Here is a 26,700-nt window from a genome sequence, read left to right as displayed (position 1 = left end):
TGATGTTTCTGGCATGCCATGAATCTGATGTGAGGACTCCCCCCCCCCCTGCCAACCCCCCCAACCCCTCTGGCATAGGAGCCACCAATACCTCTTGCTCTCATGCAGCAGAACCACACAAGGGTCTCTGAATATAACACCCATTGAGAGGGACAGTAGACATGATTTGATCTGAAGATTGCTACAAATTCAGCCACTACAATTTATCAGCAAACAAGGAGATAGGAAACTTCCTCTGAGGAAGAGAGCACAGCCAGAGAGCTTGCACAAGTGAAGAGATGTAGGATGCTGCTGCAGCAGCAAAACCAACCTTTGTGTAAAACATGTTAGAGATCCTTCAGGTTTTTTTCAATGAACACGTACAGTTCAATACAAGCACCGGGACAAATGCATCTATTATTAAACCTGATAAGGGTTGGCAACTGGAAACCCTTCGGGCCAAATCTGTGGCCACCTAGCCTTGGAAATGCCACCTGCAGAGAAGCCCTTGTGTCAATGGGATTTGTTGGCAGGTCACCTTGGGAAGCGGTCAAAGGGGCCTTGGCCCCACACCCTGAAGTCCTTTGTTTTCCAAGCGAGCTACTTTGACAGTTGACAAAGATCTACGGAAGTGTGCCGGGAATTCAGACGAACCAAGATGCCTCAATCCCTTCAAATAAAAAACCATCTCTAAAAACAGAGACTGGGAAAATGAAGGATTATTTAAACATTTTTGGCAAAACATATATATTTAAATTAGAGGCGGCGCGAATCCAGTTTCCACCTTCAAAGTAATACAGCGAATCTTGCACTAAACAACTTGGCAAAATTAATGGATTTTATTTACAAATTTATGACCCAAGATTACAACAGAAAAGACTTTTTTAATGAAATCCTGTATTAACAAAAATGCAGTGATTTATTTGTAATGGTATTATAGTTGAACAGACTGACAGTCTCTCTGGCTACGCTCAAGCAATTTCCCAGGAGCTAGAAATAAATGTGAAGATCCCATGTTGATTGTAATAAGGCCCTTCCCAGCATTTTCCTCATACTTTAGTGGCTCTCTCCTTTCTTGCCTACGACCTGAGAAGAGAGAAAAGTGGAGTTAGAACTTAGGCAAATAAAAAAGGGAACCGATTCCAAACAGCAAGTCTTCTAGAGACTACCCCAACATGCATTCTAGCACCAGTGGGAGAGGGATCTTGTAAACCAGCGACAGGGAACTTCTGGCCCTCTAATTCTTGCTAGATTGCAACTTTCACCACCCTTGACTGGCTGGGGCTGATGAGCCAACATCTGGAAGGCCGCCAGTTCCCTGTGCCTCTTGCAAACCAAATTTAGCCAGTGATAAAATGATCAGGGGATCAAATGGGATAGCTTTTAGTATGCACTCAGCCAATAAAGCAAGGTCTTATTCAAATACTGACTGCAATACAATCCCCACATGTTCATACCAAAGTTGAACTGCATAGGGTAGGGGGGCCATCCAAGAAACTTGCCTACTTGTGACCTTGTTCAGATGCTTGTAGCTAAACCACTATCTCTAAATGTCCTATAATGTTATGAAACCGAGAGTAGGCCGAGTAAAGTATGATGTAACGATATTGCTGTGTCGTATCAGCTTCCCAAGAATCCCATCAAGTTTAAATGGGTCTACCTGAGCTGGTCCACCAGAAATAAATCTGTCAAGTATGCAACACACCCACTGCAGGGAGAGCCAACTTGTCGATATTGACTAGATTTCTGGAATGATGGGGTTTCTGTGCACTGAATTCTAAGGCAGCAGGGTGGGATTTTGGCATGAAAATGGCCGGAACAGCATATGCTGTCGTTACCAGTGGGCAAACTCACAATACACCTCCTAACTTTCATAGCATTTCCTACTGGTGGCACATACAGCGGTTTGACGCCCCAAGGCTTCCTCCTGGGAATGCAGGATTGCAGCAGCTCAGAGGAACAGAATCAGTTTCTCTGCCTTTAAGCCTAAGCATACTTACAGGCAGAAAACCCTATTGAAATAATGTAGAGTTACTTCTGAGTACGCATTGTTAGGAGGTTACGCATTGGAAAGAAGTCTCACTTAAATCGGCAAGTTCTAAAAGGTCTTAGTATCACAATGCAAACTAAGCAGACATGCCTTCCATTTGGTATGCGGTCTACCTATAAATCCATTTTCTTTTTTGTGTGGCAAGGGCAAGAAAATTACATTTTAAAGCAAGTAACAGGTTTCCACGTAAGCAAAAGTAAAAACCCTTGGGGTTGTATCCAATGTAGTGCTAAGTTCAAGGCCATTGAGTGGCACGGCTTGTTCCACGGGCAAAAGGTTCTGAACCAACGAAATGCTGTTGCACAAGTGCCCTTGCGCTGGCACTGAATGTAATATAACAATCCTTGGTCATCATGTTAGCGACAAAATACATGTGGACTTTTTATTGCTGCTGACTGTTTCAGAAGATCAGGCTGAAGAAGAGAAAATAAACCCGTGTTTCAGATCTATCCCATAGTAAACATTCTTGTGTTTTGTTGAGAGGGAGACTAGCAAGTGCTTGGCTGGTGTACAGCTTATATTAATTCTACAGGTCTCGTCTCACTTAGCATATTGTGCATTTAAGAAGGCATTTTCTTTTCTTTTTTTAAAGCACAGAGGTGTTCAGATGATGATGATAGACTCTCAAGTGCAACATCTCTAACCCACCAGTGATATCAAGGATCTTAGCTTATGGTCAAGAGCACCCTTCCCCAAGCTGGTGCCCTCCAGATGTGGTGGACCCCCCCCCCAACTCCCATCAGTCCTAGTCATTAAGATGATGGGACGATGGCCAAGACTGATGGAAGTTAATAGTCCAGAATATATGGAGGGCATCAAGCTGGGGAAGGCTGGTCAATACTATGAGGAGTCACACTTTAAGTAATGATGGCTCCACACTTTTCAAGGGGGTGGAACTTAAGGCTATTCTACCCTTGTGGGATAAGGATCGTCCTACATAGTGACATGCAGATAATTGATTCACAAACGCAGAGGCCAATGTAAAATTATTATCTCACAAAACAACACTGAGTGAAAAAACACGCACAACCAACCAAATTAAGATTTAATTAAGCATGTTATAAACAGGCAAACTAAATCCAAGAAAGGCGAGAAAGAAATATTTATTCTTCGGTAGCGCTTAAAGCAAAACGCTACAGGTTTGGATTAAGTAGGTACATCCAGAAATTAGACAATTATAATGTTAGCAGAGGTGGAGCAACCATTAAAAAATAATAATTTGTATGCATCTATACCATTCAGAGGGGGAAATGCTCAAATGCTCAAGTGCCCCATGTGTATTACCTGAAAAATTAAATATTTTTGATATTGACGCTTTGTTAGCATATTTATACCCCCAACTTTACACCAACAATTTCCAACCATGAGACTGATAAGATAATTCAAACACAACAGAGCAATGCCTCTTGAAATACTTCATTATTCCTGGCACACTTTCTGCTTCTTATTAACTGTGCACTTCACATAAAAACTAAATTCTCCATATGGGGCAAATTTCATTCAGGTGGGTGACTGGAGGTCCCTTGACTGCTTTATTTGGTTAAGGATTAACTTGTACACTGGCTGTACACTCAAAAGTGGGCAGATTTATGCCCTATAACCCTGCCCAATTTTGCTACAATGCATCTTTTAGCCGTATACTGTCCCCATGCCACAGAGCACAATGCACTTCTAGAAAAGAAAACGGCCACACTCAGGGGATGTACAATGCAGGATTCTTTCAGCAAGGAAATGGGCTCACTCTTCCTCATTAGATTAAGAAGGCAGCATTGATAAGGCAGCTGTCACCATTGCAGTACTCTAGCCAAGATACCACCTCATTTTTCATTACTTGAATGTGTCCAACACAGATAAGATCTAAATTGCTCAATCATATTTGAAGCGGGAGTGTGAACCCTAAGATGGAGCCTCCCTTTCAGTTTTCACACAAGCTGCTGCATCGTATTTCAAAACACACAGCTGCAAAACTGGCTCTCAGCGGATTGAACCATCGGTCCAGATTACGTAATGTAGGGCACAGGTTGCCTTGAAGGGGGCCCATGACACAAGTGACAGAGCACACGGTTAACATGTTGCATCGCCGTTTCACTGCCTGGATCTTCTCTGCACGATTATCTTGGAGAGCTGGTGCAAGAGCGGACAACACTGGCCTAGAAGACCCCCATGGCGATTCTGTTTGAGGCAGCTTCATACAAATCATTAGAGGGCAGCTCAATCTTGAGAGACTGAAAAACCTCCTTGCCTTGAAGAGTCTTCAAGGAAGTACAGTGGTACCTCTACTTACGAATTTAATGCATTCCGAACGCACATTTGTAAGTCGAAAAAATGTGTAAGTCGAATCCCATAGGAATGCATTGGGAGAAAAAATTCGTAAGTCGAAGCAACCCTATCTAAAAATTCGTAAGTAGAAAAAATCCTATCTAAACTGCATCCAAGATGGCAGATGGAGCTCCATTCGTAAGTAGAAACATTCGTAAGTAGAAACATTCGTAAGTAGAGTTATTCGTAAGTAGAGGTACCACCGTACAGGTGCTGGAAAGAAATCCCTATCAGGAAAACTTTAGCCACAGGTTACCCAGACTAGAGTTCCAGTTGAGAACACAGCAGACCTCTTCCAACTCCGTTACTCACAGGGAATACAGAATGCAAAGGTGCAAATAATGTGCTGTCAGGTTAATTTCTGAAGCATCTAATAACAGAATGAGATGGGTTTTTTGGGGTGGGTGGGACAAAAACGATGTGCAAAAGAAGATTTATAGATATATATTAAAAATGGTATATTAAAAACCAAGAGAAGTCCATGAGAAAGAGGGATAAAAAAAAGGAAAGAGACCCAGGAAAACAGTCACAGAGCAGGATGTGATGGTGCCTCAAGCGATGGAAAGGAGAAGGCAGGTGCTAGATGAGCGGAAGGAGCAGGGGAAAGGGGCGGTGTGAGGAAAGACCATTTTAGAAACAGATATCTTCTGCATTTTTATTTCTTTGGGCCAGGGAAATGCTGAAAAGTAATGAAACAGAGCGTTATAATGAAGCAAAGGAAAAACCGTAGGAAGGGAACAGGAAGGGATGGAAGCGCCATGCGTATCTCATGCAACTGCACCCCCTGGATGTCCTCCAAGCTAAAGGGAGTGGCAGGAGCTCTGTCTCCCCCCCCCCAAATATGGACTTAACCTAACATCTGACATTTCAAATCAGCAATGAAATATATGCAAACGGAAAAGAAGAGACAGGTCATGCCCAGCCTTACTCTGACCTAAGCAGCAAAGTTTGCTCTCCTCTCCCTCTCTCTGTCTTCCCGCACAAGCCTCTGCATTTTAAGCCTGCAAAGTTTGAGCAACACATGCAGCAAGCAAAGCATTCCCAGACTTCACTTAATACTATGGTAGCAATGGAAGAACTTACAATAAAAATGAAAGCTCCTAGGTGTTACTTCAGGCAGTGTAATTTAAGTCATATTTTCAATTGCCTTTTAGTCTACTCTACGTTCCAATTAAAGCAAGAGGGGGAGAAGTTAATAGATATTAGCTAGGGAAGCTATTTTGAGGGAGCAGAAGTTTGGAGAAGTCATAGATCTCCTCTGTGGGGAGGGGGAATAAAGGGCTATAAAGTATCAGTTTTCCTTGCTATTCTGAATACACCTGTAAGTTGAAGTCCTTCCTTCCATTGCATTAATGATATGATAAAGCTGGTCTTGCATTTTCCAAGGTACCCCATTCTCAAGGTGAACACAGAATGATGGTCTGATGTTCCTTGTTCCGAATTTTCATGCATGCCATGTAGCCAAGCTTTTGCTCTGGAACTTTGGAGGCAATTCAAATCTTCTACGTATAGATGCTAAGCTATATCGTAGTGTTGCATATCTCTATGGCTGGAGGGGGAAATGGCAGCTTGATGGCTCTGTCTGGTCTCCAATGGCTTCTCATCTAGTCACCATTCCCAGGAGTACTCCTCAGTCGTTATTCACCACTTCCGATTCAGAGAGCTCTCTCAGCTCCTCTTCCACCATCATAGGACCAATAATGACAGATACTTCTCTGCTAGGTCTATCTTATCAGCAATAGCATCAGGCCTCCATCCTCAGAGACACAGATGGGCCACACCAGGAACACTCCAGGCAAGCTAGCTCATCCACTAAGACAAGCTTGTCTAGAGAAACGAGTTTTCCGTGGAAGAATGCTGGGCAACACTTTGCAGGAGCAGCAGCACCCCCTTCTTTTCCAATGCACATTTAACTTAAGTTGCTAAAAAGGAATGGACCTCTTTTAAAAATCTGGGTTTAGTTCCATCCCTGCCTTTAAAAACTTTGGAGTAACTTGCAAAACTTATCTTTAAATATTCAGTATTGTTTATTTAATAATGGACCATCAACACCCCAATTTATCTCAGTATGTGCACATAAAAACTACAGTTTAGATAACCAATATATATTATTTTTCACTACAACAATTTAGGGTGCAATCCTATACAGTTCTCCCGCATTGAAATCTACAGGAAGTTTTGAGTGGACACGTATAGAATTGCACTGTCAGTGATCAGATAGATAATTATACTGTCATCAGGACAAGGCTCTTTGCCTTTTAGGATACACAGAAGTAATAATTTTAGTAGGTACAGGTTTTCTCTCTCTTGCATGACAAGCTGCATCCAATAAAATCTATTATTTTCACACACCTACGAAAAGTACAGGATCCCTGTTTTCCATTGCATCTGTTCTCCTACTGGCTACCCAAAGCTCTTCTATTTTATTATTGTGCTCTGTCTTACAGTACCCAGAACACCTATTGCTAACACATTTCTCCTACTTTTGCCCAGTATCTGAAAAAGCTCTTTTAATGGTCCTGACACGGAGTATAGAATATTTACTAGGCAGACAAACATGAAGACAAAAACACACCATAAACGGTTAAGAAGTTTTTGTGGGCAACACACAACAACTCAAGTCAACCTTGATCACTTGGGACAAATGATCAAGTTTTCTGTGCAAAGAGTTTCCTTTGCTCCGAACATTTCCGCATACAAAATACCATGCACATTTGCAATATTTAAATGCACTTCTTAAGTCAGGGATTCCCAAAAATGCCCCTATCACATCTTGTTTCCTTTCAAAAGCCTCATCTAAATTGCACTATATGGGGTGGGTGTGGGGAATCTTTGGCCCTCCAGATGTTGCTCACCTACAGAACTGGGCCATGCTTGTTGGGGCTGGAAGGAGTTTTAGTTCAAAAGCATTTGGAATTCCAAAGGTTCTCCACATCTGGTATAGGCTAATTAATTAACAAGGTGAGACCCATTTTCCTCTGCAACATTGTCTTTTAGGTAGTTGGCACACTTGTTGTCAGCCCAGTATTATTTATCACATCTGTGGGTTTACAGCACAAGCTAAGAATCTGGAGGAGAAACAGACTGCTACCCTTTACAGCAGTCTCCTCAATCTAATGTCCTATAGAGGTTTTGATCTATAACTCCCATCAGCCCCATGAGGCAATGGCCAATGGTCAGGGGTGGTGGAAGGTCTAGTTGAAAACATCTGGAAAACACCAGCTTGGGAAACGCTGAGAAAGTATAGAGTACCTAAGCAGGGCTTCTAAAGATCAAAGGACTAACATGAATCACTTATGTCTCCAGTTGTGTTGCTGACTTTTTATACTCTCCATTGCTACTGTCCAGCAGAGCTTCTTGTATTTTGCCATTACAGAACTGGAGGCAGAATAACATCATGCATGAAGACCTATGTTTTTTATACAGAAAACCAGTTTTCGTATTTATCTGAACATGGCTTCATATTCACTACCATAGAAAAGTAGGCTACGGTAGATGCCATTTCCTAGTTGTCTTCTCCCTCTCCTCTCAACTCTGGCCTCTTGGAGATAAAGCAACCAATTCTGGAAAACCCTGGCTTAAGAGGTCATTTGGCTCTGCAAACGTTGTAAAGCAACCGTGCATTCTTTGGACACTTCATAAAAATCAAAGGCAGAATACCCAAGACAAATTCCACGCTTCTTTTTTTTTTTTTAAGCGAAAAGGCTATATCAGTTGTAGTGGGAATGGAAGATCTTTGAAGAGTCAGAACTCACAATATATTACAGTTATGGGGAGCTGTTCAGCTAACACTGTCCCTTGCAGCTTTTAAAAACTGCAATCCAGTCTCCAATTTTAAAGACAGATTTGAACATACCCGCTTAAAATCATTCATGTTTGTTGCTTGGACTGGTGTTCCAATAAATGTGAAATATGAAATTCTCGTTGTTTCCTCATCACCTTGATTGGACTGGACAAATACCTGAAATGGAAAAGATCAGTACAGTCATACCTCGGGTTACAGATGCTTCAAGTTGTGCATTTTCAGGTTGCATACTGCACCGAACCTGGAAGCACCAGAATGGATTACTTCCGGGTTTCGGCGCAGAAGCGCTAGATTGCGCATGCGCAAAGCATCAAATCGCGACCCGTGCGTGTGCAGATGTGGCCCTGCAGATTGCGAACGTGCCTCCCGCACGGATCACGTTTGCAACCTGAGCATCCACTATACTGAGTTACAATAGCCCACAAAAAGTCAACTTATTTGAAGTGCAGGGAAAAGCAAAGGGAAGGGAAGATGGACAGGCCTGACTAGTCTACCCCTTCAAGTTTGTTAATAGAAAATGTTTCGGTTGTATTAACTAAATGATAGGATTCAAGCCCATGGTGGAGGAGCTTGAACCAGGCAGTTAAAGGATGTCACCACATTCTGGCCAGAAGAGTGAGTCACCAAATCCACTTCTAAGCTTGCTGGGGCCAAGTGCCCTTGCCATCTGGTGAGAACGATGCCTATTTAGTAAGCAATCCCTCCTCTGAGCCTGCATTTGCACTGAGGTTTGAAAAAAATAAGTGTGAGAAGAATCCTGACGGTCCTGACCTCCTGCAAACCTCAGTGCAAATAAAGAAGACCCCTGCCTCCTTCCCAACCTCTGCTGAAGGGCCAAATAAGACTTTGGAGGAGGTACTGGGGGAACTAGTGATGAGTGCAGTGGTACCTCGGTTTAAGAACAGTCCTGTTTACGAACTCCAAAAAAACGGAAGTAGTGTCCTGATTTGCGAACTTTACCTCGGTCTAAGAACGGAATCCGAACGGTGGAAGGGCACTGGCGGTGGGAGGCCTCATTAGGGAAAGTGCGCCTCGGTTTAAGAACGGATTTGGTTTAAGAATGGACTTCTGGAACGGATTAAGTTTGCAAACCGAGGTACCACTGTATTAATACAATATGGCTACCAAGTCAAAGTAACAAGTAGATACCAAGGTAAAAAACTAGACTTTCAAATAAGCCTCTTGGAAACAACAGATGAAAATAGGTTGCATGAGACCGGAACAGGTTTTCTTACTAGTCTACAAAACAAAAGGTATTTTTGCTGCTGCTTGCAAAAGAGTGATTTTGTCTGCCCAGACCCATCTTCACTTTGCTTTCCTCTCTCTCAAGCTTGACAGGAGCTGGGTCTGGCAAGCCTGAATATTCCAGGCTTGCATCCCTACCAGTTCTTGTATCTAAGAGGCAAGGGGGGGGGGGGAAAGCATAGTTCGGCTTCACTGCATTAAAACTATGGTGGAAGTGGCAAAAGTTATTGGTGGATCTACCATGCTTTGGAGTCATCCTTTTGTTATGTCATAGGATTCTGTTAACCAGGAATGAATTGGAAGGTTTATACTCACAGTTACACTGTTAACATTCTGAAACTTTACATAGCGGAGTGGGATAATACTGTCTTCTTTGATATCATCTGGCGTTAACTCCAGGGCCTGAGTGGGTTCGCTTCTTTCTGCCTCTTCAAAATCCATTGATCGAGGGAGGTTGATAAACACTTTTATATACTTTGGACCTTGACCTGCAATTAAAAAAAAATGCCACTGACTCTTTAAAAAAAAACACCCAAAACATTATTTTATATACTTGACAGTATTTGGAAGTTCTTCTGTATACCAAAATTATGTAGATTCAGAAGAATCGAGACAGGCAAATTATTATGTCCAATCTGCACCCCAAGGCAAAGAGTCTTCTATCGGAAGCAAGCACATCACTCACTTAAATTTTATTACTTTACTTAGTAAGGGCTGCCAGTCTTCTGCAGTCTCCAGAAGTTGTAGGACTTTCAATTCCCATCAGCCCAAGCCACCATGGTCAATGGTCAGGGATGATGGGAGCTGGGGAAGGTTGCTACAGGCTGTATGACTTTTACGTGTTATGGGGAACATTCAAAAATTCACCCTTAGCAGGCTTAGAGCATTAGTGTGGCTACACATAGCACAACTCCAACCTCAACTGGGGAGAAGGTTAAATGGACTCCATTCATATTGCTGAGGAGTGTGTCCCTAGCCTTTTCAGGGCAGAGTTCATGCCTTCATTTCAATATATGTACCACACCCAATTAAAATAGGTGCAATAGAAATTAATATTATTAGCAACCGTGGTTTTCAGAACAATGATGCCAAAAGATAGCCAAGCTGGCATGTCACCTGACAAAAGTGACACAACACCTAATTTCGCAAATCCAGATTCTTGGAAATATACCAGCGGTCTCAAAACCGGAATAGCCAGTTTGTGTCGCAAAGTTTTGCACTGCCGGTAGTGCATTTGCAGAAACTTGATGGTATGGCAGCAATGTGCTTGATGGCCAGGTCCAGACTTTTAAGACTCCAGAGCAGAGAACACGGCCGCAATCAGGGAACCTGTGTCTTGTGCTTTGTATTTTTAAAATCAACAGCGGCTGCATGCATAGATGGCTTCTCTTGAAAGAGGAAATCTTTTTACTCACCATTATCGGGCCCTTGGAACTTCATAGAATAAAGCTTGACAGGCTGGTTAAAAGCTACCGTAATAAGCAGCTGTGGAGAGAGCAAGAGAAAAATATATATGAGGGATCTCAAATGCATTGACCCACCTCACATGGATTTAGAATGCTACTCTTTTCCCAGATGGTCACCACCAACTTAGACCCCAGATTTTAAACATGCATACAAATGGGAGTACTATTCTGGCCAAAAGAACACCTTCGTCCTTTTGATAGTATGATGCAATATTCTCTGGAAGGTAAAATACCTGTTCGTCACAGTCTGATTCCAGGAAGGTAGAGTCTTTACGTAAACAGTTATCAAACCCGTGTTCATCACTTTCGTTAAGGCATTCACAGCCAGCTTTATTAACAAATGGCATCAAATCCATCTAGAAGTAAGAGACAGTGACAATGATCACCTGGCTGGGCTATACATTTATAAGACATTTACAGCGGGATAAACGTGCAAAAACAAGCGGCACTTGTTTTTCCATACAGATTGATCATCCCTTCTCTTTCCTACCTGCCCTGTTTTCTCATCCCTTATCCCAGGTTCAAACCTGGTGCCCTCCACATATTTTGGACAACTCCAACCATTCCTGACCATTGGCCATGCTGGCTGGGATGGGAGTTGTAGCCCAAGACACCTGGAGGGCACCTGGTTGGAGAAGGCTGCTGTATGTTGATTTGTGTTGTAAATTACAATGAGTGATTTGGCAAGACGACAGTTTATAAACAGAACACATGAAATAACAAAAACAAATATAAACACCAAAGGAGGGGAAATCTATTTACCTAATTGAAAAGACAGTCCAAGTATAATTCTGCAATCCTTCACTTTTGTGTCCTTCAGGACAGTTTTGAAAAGCTTTAGAATCAAAATATGGAATTGCTTGCCTCTTTGGAAGTCAAAGCTGCTACAACTGCTTATTACAGTTAACTATTTGCTTAACTATTTGCATTCACACTAGACGCAATGAACACAGCGGCACAGGCGACATATGTAAATCTGAATTAGTGCAAATGCAAGTGGCCTATATTCACGGGGTTATTTATGGGGGGGGGGGCAGGGATTCAGCTGAAACAGTAAACTGGGCAGTCATCTCAAAAGAGGTGCATTCTTGCATTTAACATAATTCTAGGTTAGCACATACTGTTTCCCAGCAAAGTCTAATGGATTGCATTTGCTAATTTGGAAAACAAACCGTGACAGCACTGCAGCAGCTGGGTGTGCTTTTGTTGAGCTACTGAACTATTAGCTGTGCTGGCACTTGGCTGAAATATTGAACACTGTACTCTGTCAGAGGTTGTATTAATATTTTGGGCAGGATGCAAAAGCTGACCCCTTTTAAGAGGAATATTATATCAAATGTTGCTCAGAAACTGTCATGAAGATGACAGCTCCAGTTGAGTGTTTTGTCACATTAAGGTTCTCATTTACATGTGTGTGTCACTCCAGCTGTCAGACAAGCCCTGATTTGCAACATTCAGGAGCCCCGAGGTATAAGCTCAACAAGGAAAGATGGTTAAGAGAGAGAGAGAGCGAGAGAGCGCACAATAGAGCTATTTTCTCTTAAGTCAAGGTAAAATCTTGAAGGTGGTGTTTGACAAAAAGATGATTAGAAATTCTGGTCTCAAGACTTCAAGATCTGGGCTAAAAGTTTTTAAAACTCCCATCCACTCCAAACCACCCTCCTGCTTAGTGTAGGATCTTGCCCCAATTAAAAGTTCTAGAGAACTCAAACACCTGCACATGATTTAAGACATTTTGGCTGATCCAATAGCTATGTGGATTTGCTCTGGATTTGGTATTTTCCCCCCTTCACTGACCACTTTTGCTTTTCATTTGCCTTGGGGAAAACTGTTTCCAGGTCTTCAGGGCAGAATCCATAACCAAGAGAATGTGGTGTTTTTTTTCCAAAAACCACCACAAAGGGGATTTGTATTTTGAGGGTCATGTGCTCCCTAGACACCAAGCAACACTACATATTTTAGTACCCTTTTTTGAACATTTTCCAGGTCTTCAATAACCTGTGCTGCTACTGAAACTGTATGCAGGTCTGTATATGCACCATATGTTCATATAAAGGTATTATGTTATCACCAGTTTTATTTTCAATCCTCTTCCTAATAATCCCTAACATAGCATTTCCTCTTTCCACAGCTGCTGGACAACAGAGGCCTGTTGTGAGCACAAGCTATAAAGACTTTGCATGTGCAGCAAGAGTAGCAACAGAAAGAGAGCTCAGTGTGTTTGGGTGTGTATAAGAGAGAGAGGAGGAGCAGAGGGAGAGAGAGAGAGAGAGGGGGGGGGAGGGAGAGAGAGAGAGGGAGAAATTCAAAATTCTATCATTAATCTGGGCCAGGATTCAAAAAGTACTCTTAACTTTCAAATGCATCAATACATTCTGTATCTCTCCCTCCCTCCTGATGCAACAGAGGCTGCCCGGGATGGAGGTGAAGTTCTAACTTCCAGAAGCATTATTTAAGGGGTGGAGGGAGGAGAGCAAGGAGGGACTGCAGTGGAAAGGGGACCCTCAGAAGTCCCAGATCATGGGAAGAGCTTTTGCACCCGCATGGAAGCTCCATCCTGATCCTCTGGATCCTTTCGAATGCATATCTTTCAGTACTGCGCAGATAATAATCCACTAGAATAGTATTCAGATAAAATATACATACGTATCCTTTAGGAATATCGGCATCCTCATTATTTCCAGGATCATTTTCTAGGTGCTGTTTGATTTTCTCTTCCAATCCACCAGCGTCGGCACCTTGATACTGGTCGATGCGCACTTTGCTCCGGAAGAAAAGAAACGTTGGGGTTGCCGATATATTATTGGTTGCAGCTGTTCCCTAGCATTTGAGAAGTCAACGGTTAGCAATGTGTAGCAAGATTTTAATATTTAATGAACAAAAGAGTACCAATCATCCCAGGTCACCCACATAAACATCAGCAGCAACATGTCTGGTGCTTACATGCAAAAATAGTGCTAATTGGAAATATGATTTTCTATGTTGTTCCCTAACAGAGAAAAAGGTGTTCATGATGACTTTTTAATACAGTGGTACCTCCAATTTGCACGCCGAAAAGTCTGTAAGTAGAGCGCCGCTACTGCGCAATAGATCACTTCTGCGCATGCGCAAAGTGCGCAGATTGCTTCTCCGTGTGGCGAACCCGGAAGTAAACACTTCCGGGTTTGCCGCGTTCGTAACCTGAAAAGCCGCAACGTGAAGCAAACGTAACACGAGGTACGACTGTCCTTTTGGTAGCATGTGCTAAAGGCTAACATAAAATGAAGCTTCTCATGGCATGTATGTAAAAGATATTGGTACATTTGCTCAGTTCAGAACTGCAGTTATGAAAGCATGATTTTACGAACTACGGTTTGATGAGATATCTGAAATGACAAACTCTGCTTATGACCATTGCTCCACTTCCAGAGGTGGCTGCACCATAAGGAGGGGAGTGATGGCATGAATCTGAGCATGGAGAAAGTAACACAGAAGAGCAGCTAAAACACTGTTTACCTGTTGCATATTATTTGTAAGCTCAAGCCATCGTTTAGGCATGATGCCTAAATTGAGCCATTGGGGTGGTTCAGACATAATGATCTCAATTTAATAAACCCCAATAGGAACACTGAAGATGATGTGCAAGGGAGGAGCAAAGGGAAACACTAATTCTTAATATGCCATGATTTATTAAGCCACGCAGTTTACATCTGAACTGGCCAAGTGTCAAATTTTGCAGCAGTTTTGAAAGCACTGTAAAAAAGTTGACAAGCAGGAGTCACATATCCACTGTTGAAAGACAAAGACGACACTTAAAAGCTCTCTGAATGTCTTCCCCTCACAAAAGTGAAGCGCATTATGATCCTATCACTATCTTTCCATGCACTTTTAGATGTGGCCAGGATTCCTATATATGTAATCTTGTTTTTGCACATGAGATGAGATACAGACTTAAGCCTTAGCCAAGGACTATTAGAGCCAGCTTTCTCCTGCACAACTAGGGAAAGAACACTGTATTTACTTCGAAGACCACTCACAAGTTTCTTCAGACTCCATGCACTAAGTTAAAAGCACCAGAGATTAAACTGCACCAAATGACATTTTTCAAAGTTTTATAACTTTACTGAGAATAAGGATAAGACTCCTATTACTATGTACCCAAGATACTGTTAGTTCATAAAAGAGTGAATGAACAACAGCTTTTGAATGGCTTAAATTTAATAATGTAAACCTTACGGTACAACTTGCATTGTTAAATGCCAACAATACTTCTGCATAGTTAAAAAGCCTTTTATTGGATGAATTTAATGTCTATACCAGAAAGAACCAACCAAATACATTCAAAGTAGCCAAATTATACAACACTAGGAAACCAGAATTTGACATTAAATACTACCAGGCTTCAAGTTAATAGCTGAAAAATGTAGCATTGCTTGCAGAGGGTTGAAGCGAAGTCACTCAAAAGGCCAGCTGAATTGAACCTTTCTATCCACTGCAGTCACACATAATAAAATGTCACCTCCGCAGAACTTTCTATTCCTAACCCTTGTAATATTGATTATTTAAGATTTGTGCCGTACTCTAAAAAGATCTGAATTAGGAAGCAGCACAATCCCTCAGCCATTGTCTGGATGCAGTGGTGAAATGCTTAAGGAAAACAAGCTGAGCTAGAATCCTGGCAATATGGAGGCACTGTGGGTAAGTAGTTTCTGTGCCTGAGAAATCAGTCAATTGCCTGCCCTGGGTGGGGTTGCACTCCCCCTGAAGGAGCAGCTTCACAGTTTGGGGGTCCCTTCTGGATCCAGCTCTGTCAACTCTGTATTAAAAAGTTTTTTTCCAAATTTGGCAATACAATCCGATTAATATTTGGCTGGGGTTTTATGTCACCTTTTCTGCATCTCAGTGGAGAAATCACAAAAGTTAGGAGAAAACCCCGAACGTTCATTATATCTGGCCAATATTGGATTCAAACATTGGTATAGGCAACCTTGGCTCTCCAGATGTTTTGGAACTACAACTCCCATGATCCCTAGCAAACAGGGCCAGTGGTCAGGGATCATGGGAGTTGTAGTTCCAAAACATCTGGAGAGCCAAGGTTGCCTATGCCTGGTATAGGCAAACTGGTGGACTACAGATAAATATATCCACAACATTCAAATAAAGAAATAAAATTTAAATGACCCAATTTACCATGGGATCATTGCATCCATCACATGACAGCTTGTTTTCAACCACCGAGTTAAAATGGTTATCGTGGATAGATCTGTCTACAGCTGAATGTACATCCACCCACAACAGCAAACTTAAACTCTACCAACATATAACTCAAATTCTTGCCAATACAGTGGTACCTCGGTTTACGATAGCTGCGGTTTGCGATCAATTGGTTTCCGAACGCTGCAGACTCGGAAGTGCTTACATCCGGGTTCTGCGGCGCGCAGAAGCGGTCTGCGCAGTGCGTGGATGCGCAGAAGCGCTCTATCGGCACTTCGCACATGCACAGAAGAGACGCTCCGTTTACAGACTGCTCGGGGAGCAGCCAGCTCCCCGGAACCAATTGCGTTCGTAAACCGAGGTACCACTGTAACATGAGCAGCAGTAGGTTTATAAAACTTAACCCTTACACCTTTACATGGCACCCCCCTCCTGATAAATGCCAACCTTGCCTTTTAGAGGACAATCTACAGCCTATTTCTCCTCTGGTATGCCCACGGATTGTCAACAGGCTTATAGAAAAAACATGTTTTAAGTATTTATTTTATTTCTGGACTGCATTTATACCCCACATATCAAAAAAATACACCTGTAGAAGTCAAATCTTGTTCACTGACACACGCTCATGCACACATACACAAAAACTACTCACCTGGCATTGATGCACATCAACTTCTAAAAATGTCGCTTGGGGATATTTATTGCTCAGAGCGTTGAAAGCAGGGGCTATCCTTAAACATGGGCCACATCTGTCAGGGGGAAGAAAAGGACAACACACATCAGCACTTCCACTTAGGTAACTGCAGCCTCCTTGGGATTCACATGGTAAGGTGGGCTAAAGCTAAGGATAACAGAGATTGCGTGGCTGGTACTGAGAACAGCAACCCTGACGCTGCCATCTCTTCTTCCCTCCAGTAGTATGAACTGACATCCATCAAGCTCTGCTTAAGGAAAGTGGGGTGTAAAATAAACCACCATTATGCACCTAGCCTTCTCTCCCATTTTCTTTGGCTGCTGATAGCAGCATTGCAAGTTTCATTGCCACCCTAAGTCACAACATGTGTTTTAGCTTGCTAGATGTTACAGGGAAGGAGATTAGGCCTGGGAGATATCTGGTTTACAACTCTGTGATATATCATCAGCTAAACATATACTGATATATTACAACATCTGAAATAAGGATTGGCTGGCTTCAGTTTTTCCCACATTGTGATTTTTGCATAGCACACACACACACACACACACACACACAATGATTTGTGCTATATTGCCAAGTCAAAAATGAAACTGATACCATGATTTGGACTATTGCTATATCGCCCAGCCCTAGAGGAGATGCAGGGCTTCTGCTTTTGGCACTGGCTACATGCAATCCCCAAAACATCTAGCTTCAGACCGAGGAGATGGATATCCGATACTTTTTCAAGTCAACATGACTACATCATCATTTCTCAGCAAAATGCATAATGAAAGCATACAGGTTAGCCTATGTAAAGCAAAATCCTTTTCTACTCAATTGCAATCCCACAGTGATTGCCCTTTCGTAGAAAACTGTCTCGAAGCTTGGCATTAGAAACACATCTCTTAATTTGTATACTCCACAGTGCTCGGGGACTATAGGTAACTAGAAAACCATGAGAACTTAATGGTTCTCATAAAGAATACTCCCCAAGCTGTAAGTAAACATCCAGCTTTCTAGTGATGTAATATTTCTTGCTTATTAAAATATATTGCTCTCTGGAGAGTACAACACAGCACCTTTTGCCTCATTCCAAGACTTACAAAAGCAAGCATAGGAAAGGAGTTGTGACAATTTGCATCTTCTCTCACACACATCCCACATATGAATATCTCTCTGGCCCATTTTGCACGCACATTTACACCAACACTGCATCTCTGATTTATTGTGGGAACGAGTATGAAATATTTCTCTCCATGTTGGGTTCACATTTCCAGTGTCAAGGAGCCACAGATTTTGGCTCCACTTAACTGAGCAACCCATTATTTGTGAATGGCACCAATTCCCTCCCTCTCCTCCCAAAGTCATCCGGTTTGCACAGAGAATTCAGCGGGAGGGAAGAGTGGATAGCTCATCTTCTGCTGCGCTTCAGAGGAAAGCAGAAAAGAGTGTGAAAGACTTGTATTGCTTCTGGTCTCCCCAGACTTTAATCAATACGCTGACAACTCAAGAGTAAGGGAAATTATTTTTATGCTGGCAGCTGCCAAGGTGGGGGATCCATACACACCATTCCAATATTTTATGTCCCTACTTCACATTCCTGAATACAAACAACTGTGCAGAGCCATGCACCTGACCACATTAAAAAAAGAGAAAAATTGAAATTTCCCCCTCCCCTGAAGTCAGCAAAGAAATGTGCCTATGTTCTAATCTATCCACTTTGAGGAGGGAGAAAAGTAAAAGTGCAAGAAAAACATCACGAGCAGCTTCAATAATTAGACAAGAACACAATTTTATTTGTTTATTGCTTAATCAACTTTGAATCTGCTGTTCATCTATTCATCCAGTATATTTACAGGCTATGTAAAAATACAACAATAGTAAAAATGCAGAGCTGTAACATTAGAAACGAAACCATCCATCAACAAAGCATCTCAGCAGGATGGCACAATTACACTGACCTTGAAACACCTCAGTCTGTTCCCAAAGGCGTCTTATCAAACTGACTGGCATGGGAAGGGAATTCTATGGAAAACACAGCTTGAGCAAAATATGTTCTCCCATCAGCAGAAAAAAGCAATACAGCACCATCACTTCTCATTGCTTCCCCACTTTTAATTCCTTATTTACAATGGCTTTCTCTCTGCTCAAGTATACAAACCATTATTTGGGAAAGGGGCAATTTGGTTACAACTAGCACTTATGTCTGTGTTTAAATTTTATTGCTAGCAGCATTAGAGAATTTCAATTACCCCAGACTACTAGGTCTATACAGACCTCTGTAGGTCAGGATAATAAGCTTAGTCATTTTCAGTATGTCTGTCAACAGTTTCTCTGCCAGTGGATGACACCAATGATGTCCCACTGATTTTCCACTGTAAAAGCTGACTGCAGAGAAAATGACTTTGCTACAGAAAATTACCAATCAAAACAGTTCAATACTGCAATAGGGCATAACCAAAGAGACAGCTCTGAAAACTTCACATCAGTTAATAAGGGGATTTAGGACGAATTCTCGATCTTTACAGGGCTTGATCACAATTCTGGCTTCTCCCTCTAGAACAGTGATGGGCAACCTTTTGAGCTTGGTGTGTCAAAATTTGACAAAAAACCGAGCATAACTCTGGTGGTGTGTCATTTCGAGAGAGAAAACACCACAATTTTGCAATATTTATAGTTTAAATAACAAAAATGTATAATTGTTTCCATTTTTTTTAAAAAAAGGAAAAAGGGGAGGGGATAAATTATTAAAGTTTTTTTTAAAAAAAATAAAAAGGGGGAAAAATAAGGCAAAACCTAGAGGTCTTTCCCAGTGGGACTCTGGGCTCAGGCCTTCCTCCAACGGGTCTGCCGCTGGGGAGGTGGGCTCAGGTTGGGCCTGTGCCTCCTTGTGGCCCTCTTCAGCCCACCTCTCCCCTCACTCTGCTATGCTTGCGCGGCGGCGGGGTAACAGGGAAGGGGTTTCAGCTTACTTGGGTGTCTCTTCTCTCTTCCTGAGGTGGCGGCGAGGTGGTGGCGGCGGTGGCAGCAGCAGGATCGGGGTGGGGGGTTCTTCTCCCTCCTCCAAGGGCCCCCTCCTCTCCCTTGAGGTGGGGTGATGGGGACGGCAACAGAGCGAGCGGACCCCTGTTCTCATTTGCCTTGTTTTCCCTTCTTTTCTCCCTCCTTTCTGCGGAGGTGGCGGCAGCGGCAGCAGGGCTGGGGCTTCCTTTTTCTTCCTCCGGCCTCCAGAGTGCCTCAAGGCCATCTGTCAGCTTCACGGGGTGGGGTCCGGCAGCTTCCCGGTTGCTGCACTGGTGGCCCCCAGTGTATGGGCGATGGCTGTTTCGGTGGCTCAGGAGCCTGTCCGGCAGCTCCTACAGCGCTGGTCACTTTCAGGAGCTCCGCAGCTCCAGGCCGACCGCCATCTTGCCTCGCTGGAAGTCCACAAGGCCCCCAGAGATGCGTCGCCTGCAGCATTCCTCCGCCGGCCGGAAGTGAGGTCTCGGCATGTGGCCACGTGTCACTGAAAATGGCTATGTGTGTCAGTGCTGACACACATGTCATAGGTTAACCACCACTGCTCTAGAACTTATTGTAGGCAAGACAGAAGTATTCTGTGAGTTGGCACTTATTTACATAGTGGAATCAGGGAGGACAGAATTATACTGATTAAAATGGAAATCTATTCCTGTAGTCACAACAGAACGGGTCCAAGTTGGGGAGGGGTAACGAGTGGAGGGTGAGACGACTGACAAAAAACCCACAAAGTTAGCTGAAGGCAATTCTGTGCTGGGAAATTTTTAATGTCTGATGGTTTACATTTTCTTATGTGCTGTGAGCCACCAAGAGTGGCTGGGGAATAAATAATAAATTGTTGTTGTTGTTGTTTGACCAGACAATCACGATCGAATAATGGCCAAGTACTTTAATACAGTTAACTATTATGAAGGCCAAGCTATTATGATGTAGTTAACATAACCAACTGTCAAGAAATACAAACGTTCTTCTTGGATCTTGTTCACGACCCCCAGGGATAGCCTCCGTGAGAAATCATCAAAAATTGTCACACAAGACACCATGGCTATGGTAGGGAGACACCATGGTAGGGACACCACTATCAGAGGATATGATGATTCAGCGAAGGAAGCTGGGTACCACCATCTTCTTGGCTTCTTACAAAATCTGACTGTAGCCTAATATCGTCAAATAGCAGGTGATAGTAGCTCTATCCTATTTTCATTCAAAAACTGATTAGAAGCCAACAGATACCTCCAATAATTTCACGATGAAATGTGGGTGTTAATGGGGCAACAAAATAATATTTCTACAAGTCCAATCAAAATCTAGTGAATATAAAAAAGGACCAGCACGAGGCAAATTCAGACCCTAGCTACCAGTTTAGCCATCCTTTCAGTCCACCTTACCAATTTTTAAAACTGAATGAATGAGCTCTCTCACATGGCCAATAATGCTCAGCTAACCAGTACTATTGCTGGTTAGCTTGCTCTCATGCAACATGGCAAAAGCTGGTACCAAATGAGTTCTGATCAGGTTCAATCCCAGTTAAGATAAAGTGCATGCATGTGGCACCTTACAACTTTCCAAAACTTATTACAGGGCTAGCGTCCGTCTCTTCAGCTGTTCAGAAATACATCCAGTACCAGTGTCAGTAGACATACTAGTTGTGATATTATTTCTTTGGGTCCTACTGAAGTTGCCCCACCCTGACTGATGCACCCAGTAATAGCTGCTATTCCCTTCTGCCTGTTACATAGACTGCCAGCAAATGAACAAGCATTAAATCAATAACTAGACATCTGCAACCCAACAGTTGGTTGGCCGATTAAAATAAATAAGTGAAGATTTCTCTAACTCACACCCATCAATGCTGATTGGCTCGAGTTGCAACAATAGCAGAAACCACAACTGCCCAAATTGCCATGACAAGGCCTAGGTAACCAATTGCCCACATGCTCCTTCTTTGTAATGCACAGCGGATCCCACTTCTATTGATGGGTCTCATGTGATGTTTTGTTTCAGGTCCTTTAAAAGGTAAAGGTAAAGGGACCTCTGACTGTTAGGTCCAGTTGCGGGCAACTCTGGGGTTGTGCCGCTTATCTCACTTTACTAGCCGGCGCGCACAGCTTCCAGGTCATGTGGCCAGCATGACTAAGCCACTTCTGGTGAACCAGAGCAGAGCACGGAAACGCTGTTTACCTTCCCGCCAGAGCTGTGCGTATTTATCTACTTGCACTTCGTGCTTTTGAACTGCTAGGTTGACAGGAGCAGGGACCGAACAATGGGAGCTCACCCCGTCGTGGGGATTCAAACCGCCGACCTTCTGATTGACAAGCCCTGTGCTCTGTGGTTGAACCCACAGCACCACCCGCATCCTTTGCAGCGCCTTTATTCAACCCCATGTATGTAGCATTCCTTGTTTCCTCAGGACCATACTTGCTTGCGCTCCCTTTTCACTTAGTCTTTCCATGCCAAAGAACATTTCCCAGTCCTTAGACTACCCTGTGTGAGGTTATAATCCCAACCAAACACACAACTTTGGACTGTGTACTGTTCTATACCATCACACCAACAATGAATCATATCTATTCAAGTGTCCTATTTCTAATCACCAAACGGTAGTTTAGCAACTGGGAACTCCTACAAACACACATGGTCCTCCTCTACCCTTGGACATATATACTCCTTATTCCTCCACTTTCCAAGTTAGTGATAACTATGGTTTACCGTGATGCGTACTGCATTTTTCTCTCAAACCAGAGAATGAATCCAGGATTTCACCTTTAGAATTGCTCCTCAAAATATCTCCTACTCACTGCAAAAGGAGCATTCCTTTCCAAAGCAGGAAGTACAGCAATTAGTCACAGGATATCACTGAAACCCAAATTAGGGTGTGGGTTTAGTTCCCAGAGAAAGACAAAGTTGTAATGCCGAATCTGGGGAATGGTGATGACTCTACAGAGAAATAACAGCTCATGCTAGAACTCTGAAGCAGAGCCCAGCAGATGTAAAGATATCTCTTTGTGGAAATCCTGTCACCCAAAAGCACTGCTTAGCCCTCCCTCTTGCAGGCTTTAAGCAAACCAGAAGGTCTTTTTTAAAAATTCCGCCAAGCCTTTGTACCGATTTTATTGCTGGACCCCTAGAGATTGTTTTGTCTGCTTTATGCTGTTTGTTCAATGGCTGCATTTTATTATTGCTATATGGCTTGGGAGGGCTTGCCCTAAAAGGCACAGTAAATAAAACAATGACAGTGCATACCATTTCAACTATGTGCTTACTGGGGTAGGTAGCTCTGAAAAGCTGTTCCCTCTCCCTTCACCCCCAACTGCTCCCTATATGGGTCATGCCACAAAACTCTGGTTTTGCACAGGAAATTACATGCTGTTCCCTTGCTGTCACACAACTCGGCTGTGATGGTGGCAAGCTTGCTACACGTGCATGGAGTGTGCTCTGAGCTTGCAACACATGAGCTAACAGTGACTACGTAAAGGCAGGCTGCACACTGTTCCTCACAGAAATTTTGTAAAGTGTGAAGTAGCCCTGAAAGGGGTTCAAGTTGTGAGGACTATTCCACAGAACTCTCACCTGTTGACACTAGCATTCTGAACACCATATTCAAATAGGGCTTCTTCCTGCTTCTGAACCTGTTGCTTCATTATGTTCTTTTAGAAAGTGAATTAAAAAGAAGGATGGTAATTGGTGAGACTAGTGAAATCAGACCCACACAAAAATCAGAATACAATATATTGATGGCTTCTTGTTCACTTCAGATCTTGCAGGAAAATGGGCGAGAGAACTGTCCTCGCAGAGAACTAGCAATGAACTTGTTTGCAATGAGACTTCTGGAAATAAAATCAATTACTGGACTGAACATGCACTGAAAGGCACTTTGAGCCTTAATGTTAAAACTATGTTATGTCACTCCCAGCCACTATTTTCCACTTAGCTCCAGTTCGTGCACCTCCAGGGTTTAGTCACAAAACAGCGCAAAAAACAACCCTGAAGTACATCTGCCCCTACCTCAAGATCTATTCTCATCGTTTGTAATGGACAATATGCTTTCTCTACTGTCACACCCTCCTGCTGCAACTTTGTAACCCACTTACCTATGAGTAAGTCCCACTGACCTGAATGGGCCTTACTTATAGGGCCTCGGTCCTATATACCTGAAGGAGCGTATCCACCCCCATTGTTCAGCCCGGACACTGAGATCCAGTGCCGAGGGTCTTCTGGTGGTTCCCTCACTGAGAGAAGTTTGGTCTGCTTGGCTACACAGACTTGAGAGAAGCAAAGCTACAGGGAACCAGGCAGAGGGCCTTCTTGGTAGTGGCACCCGCCCTGTAGAATGCCCTCCCATCGGAGGTCAAGGAGATAAACAACTACCTGACATTTAGAAAACACCTGAAGGCAGCCCTGTTTAAGGAAGTCTTTAATCTGTGATATTTTAATGTATTTTGTTATTTGTTGAAAGCCGTCCAGAGTGGCGGGCGAAACTCAGCCAGATGGGCGGGGTATTATTAATAATAATAATAATAATAATAATAATAATAATAATAATAATAATTGTGTGCTTAGGAAAAGAAATCATTTGCTGTGCAAAGAAAAAGGAACCACAGTATATAGCCTCAGAGAATTTCGCTTCAGATCCCAGGGGGGAGGCATGCTAGCTGCCCAAGTCACTGGATTCATTACAACTGGTTAACATATTTGCCTTTTAAATAATATGAATGAGCAATCTTAGAAATATGAATTAATTGTTATTTATTTCAGTATTTTAACTTTTGTATGTTGTTAAAAAAATAATTCCCTGGGTTTTAGCATCTTATCTTTCTTGTAAACTGCTTTGAATTTTGTTTTTTAAACAAGCAGTATATACACCTTACAAAACAAATAAAACAAATACATGCCTACACATTTATTTGTATGCCTTCATCAAACCATGCTCAAGGCGGTTTAAAACAAATAGAATTCATAGCTACAACGTAGCAAAAGTAGCCAGAAACAAAAAAAGTATATATATATATATATATATATATATATATATATATATTGCGCAAAACAGAACCGAGCAGTTTCCTACAGGAATCGCAGGGAAACCTAAAATAAAGATACAGAAAGCCAACAGCAGCAACACCCCCCCACCCCCAAACAACATCCCATAAACAGGCACAACCTCGGACCAACACAGCTCTCCGTCAAACTAAAACCTGAATGTGGTGATACAATGAGGATAACGTCTTTCCGGGGACCCTTGTGAGGGGCCGGGGGGGAGGAGGGGTGCCCCTCTTCCCTCAGAGAGGGAGCCGTACACGTGTGCGTGTCCGCTCGTGTGAACGTGCGAAGGGTCCCCGAAGGGGCCCTGCCTACTCACCCCCTCATGGTGAACTTGCCCACGACTAGCCGGGAGCCGGCGGCGCTGAGCTCGCTCTGGAAGTCCGCGTCGTTGGCGATCACCTTCACCCCAACCATCCTAGCGGCGGCGGCAGCAACGCACCCGGTAAGTGCAAAGTCACCGCGGGAAGAAAATGAGCGCGGGCGGGGCGGGGCGAGAGGCTGGCCGGCCGCGCCCAGCATGCACCGCTCCCGCGCAGGCGCACACGGTTCCGGCCATCTCTTTCTTCCGTCTTCCTCCTCCTCCTCCTCCTCAGGCACCCTCGGCTGCGAGTTCACCCAGGGTCACGCGCCTAGGGAGAGGGGCGGGGTCGACGACTCTTCACACTTCCGGGTGAAAGACTTAACCAACGGACGAAACCCGCCATTGGTCGCGAGTCTCTGTTGGGCGCTCTAGCCTTCGACGACTCTATGGTGTAAACATTCTCTCCACCTCCACCCCCACCCACCCCCTTACAAACGCACACGACGCTGCTTCATCTTTTGCACTGGGAATAACAAAAGGAGTTCGGGCTTGCGCCGGTGGGTGACTTTTTTTGGTTGTGGTTCCACCTCTATGGGTTTACCCGTTTGACTCCGCCGGTGACATCTTGGAGAAGGGCAAGGTGCGACCTCCGGCTTCGGGGAGGAGCGTTATTGGTTGGCAAGCCTTGCCATTTCAGCTTGGTGACATTTGCGGGCGGAAGTGATTGGCTTTATAAGGCAGCCGTCGTAGTTTAGGGCTCGCGGAAGTGGGGGAAGCATGGGCGGATGCATTGGTTCCGGTTCTGTGCATACCCGACACCCTCCCATCCCTAAAATTATGAACTAGAATCGTACAATTTGTAGAGTTGGAAGGAATCACAAGGGTCATCCAGTCCAACTGCCTGCAGTGTAGGGATAGGCTGCTGGCCAGATCGGGAGATTTATGGATATAACCGATTCACCAGCATAGCCTTGCAGAGTTGTGTGTTGTTGTGCGGGTTTTTTGTTTTTGTTTTTAAATCGATGCTTATTGAGGTCATCCAAAGTAAATGCACATAGGGTTGCAATGACACCAAGGTCCCACTGAAATCCATGGGCTAAGGCGGTTGTAATTGACTTAAGTGCCATTCATTCCAGTGAGCCCCCCACTCCTGCCGAACGTTTGTGGGGTTAGGAGTGGGATCGCCTCAAAAACGTCTGTGGACAGTATAGAAAGTGTGACCTCCCCATAGCACCACGAACACAAATCATTATGAACGCAAATTGAAGTGGAACACCTGGAGTGGCCACAAACCTATGCATCTAAGTATGTCCTACTGAACTTGAACAGAGCTGATTACCACTTAGTGGCAGTCCTGTATTTCAGGTCTGTCTGTCTGTCTGTCTGTCTGTCTCTCTCTCTCTGCCAACTTAGGGATCCTCTCCAAATACATGTATTTGAAAGGGTGTGCGAAATGTCATGTATTTAAGGTCTGGGTAGCCAAGCACAGACAAGATTTACAAATTCATGTGCATGTGTGTCTGCAACTGTGTGTGTGTGTGTGTGTGTGGGCATAGCGGGGGGGCAGGGAGCTGCAGCTGCCTCCCCATCAATAATAATAATAAT

General features: G+C 43.4%; 1 protein-coding gene across 6 annotated transcripts; it reads right to left on the bottom strand.

The window, feature by feature from the left end:
• Window positions 1-799: 799 nt before the first annotated feature.
• On the bottom strand, window positions 800-25,732 carry TXNL1 (thioredoxin like 1). 6 transcript variants are annotated; one of them, XM_088652946.1, is made up of 9 exons: window positions 25,111-25,262; window positions 23,325-23,401; window positions 16,710-16,806; window positions 13,511-13,684; window positions 11,098-11,220; window positions 10,814-10,883; window positions 9,714-9,886; window positions 8,205-8,309; window positions 800-3,313 (listed from the first exon to the last, which is right to left on the bottom strand). In XM_088652946.1, the coding sequence occupies exons 2-9, from the start codon at window positions 23,393-23,395 to the stop codon at window positions 3,284-3,286; spliced, it is 843 nt and encodes a 280-aa protein (XP_088509072.1). In that variant the 5' UTR covers window positions 23,396-23,401; window positions 25,111-25,262; the 3' UTR covers window positions 800-3,283. The 6 variants fall into 6 exon arrangements, with proteins under 6 accessions (XP_088509072.1, XP_034956572.1, XP_088509071.1 ...); XM_035100681.3 differs by having other exon boundaries at window positions 800-1,065; XM_088652947.1 differs by having other exon boundaries at window positions 3,060-5,027.
• Window positions 25,733-26,700: the final 968 nt, after the last annotated feature.

The sequence above is a fragment of the Zootoca vivipara genome, chromosome 10 (assembly GCF_965207765.1).
Source record: "Zootoca vivipara chromosome 10, rZooViv2.hap1.1, whole genome shotgun sequence".
NCBI classification, from domain to species: Eukaryota; Metazoa; Chordata; class Lepidosauria; order Squamata; family Lacertidae; genus Zootoca; species Zootoca vivipara.
This window is presented reverse-complemented; position numbering and strand designations above follow the sequence as displayed.

Excerpts from the sequence above, each read along its gene's own strand:
- TXNL1 (XM_088652945.1), bottom strand. The coding sequence starts at position 25,313 with ATGCTGGGCGCGGCCGGCCAGCCTCTCGCCCCGCCCCGCCCGCGCTCA. Across the intron at positions 11,221-13,510 it reads CCGATATTCCTAAAGGATAC|ATGGATTTGATGCCATTTGT; the intron begins GTATGTATATTT and ends TCTTACTTCTAG. Across the intron at positions 10,884-11,097 it reads AATCAGACTGTGACGAACAG|CTGCTTATTACGGTAGCTTT; the intron begins GTATTTTACCTT and ends CTCTCTCCACAG.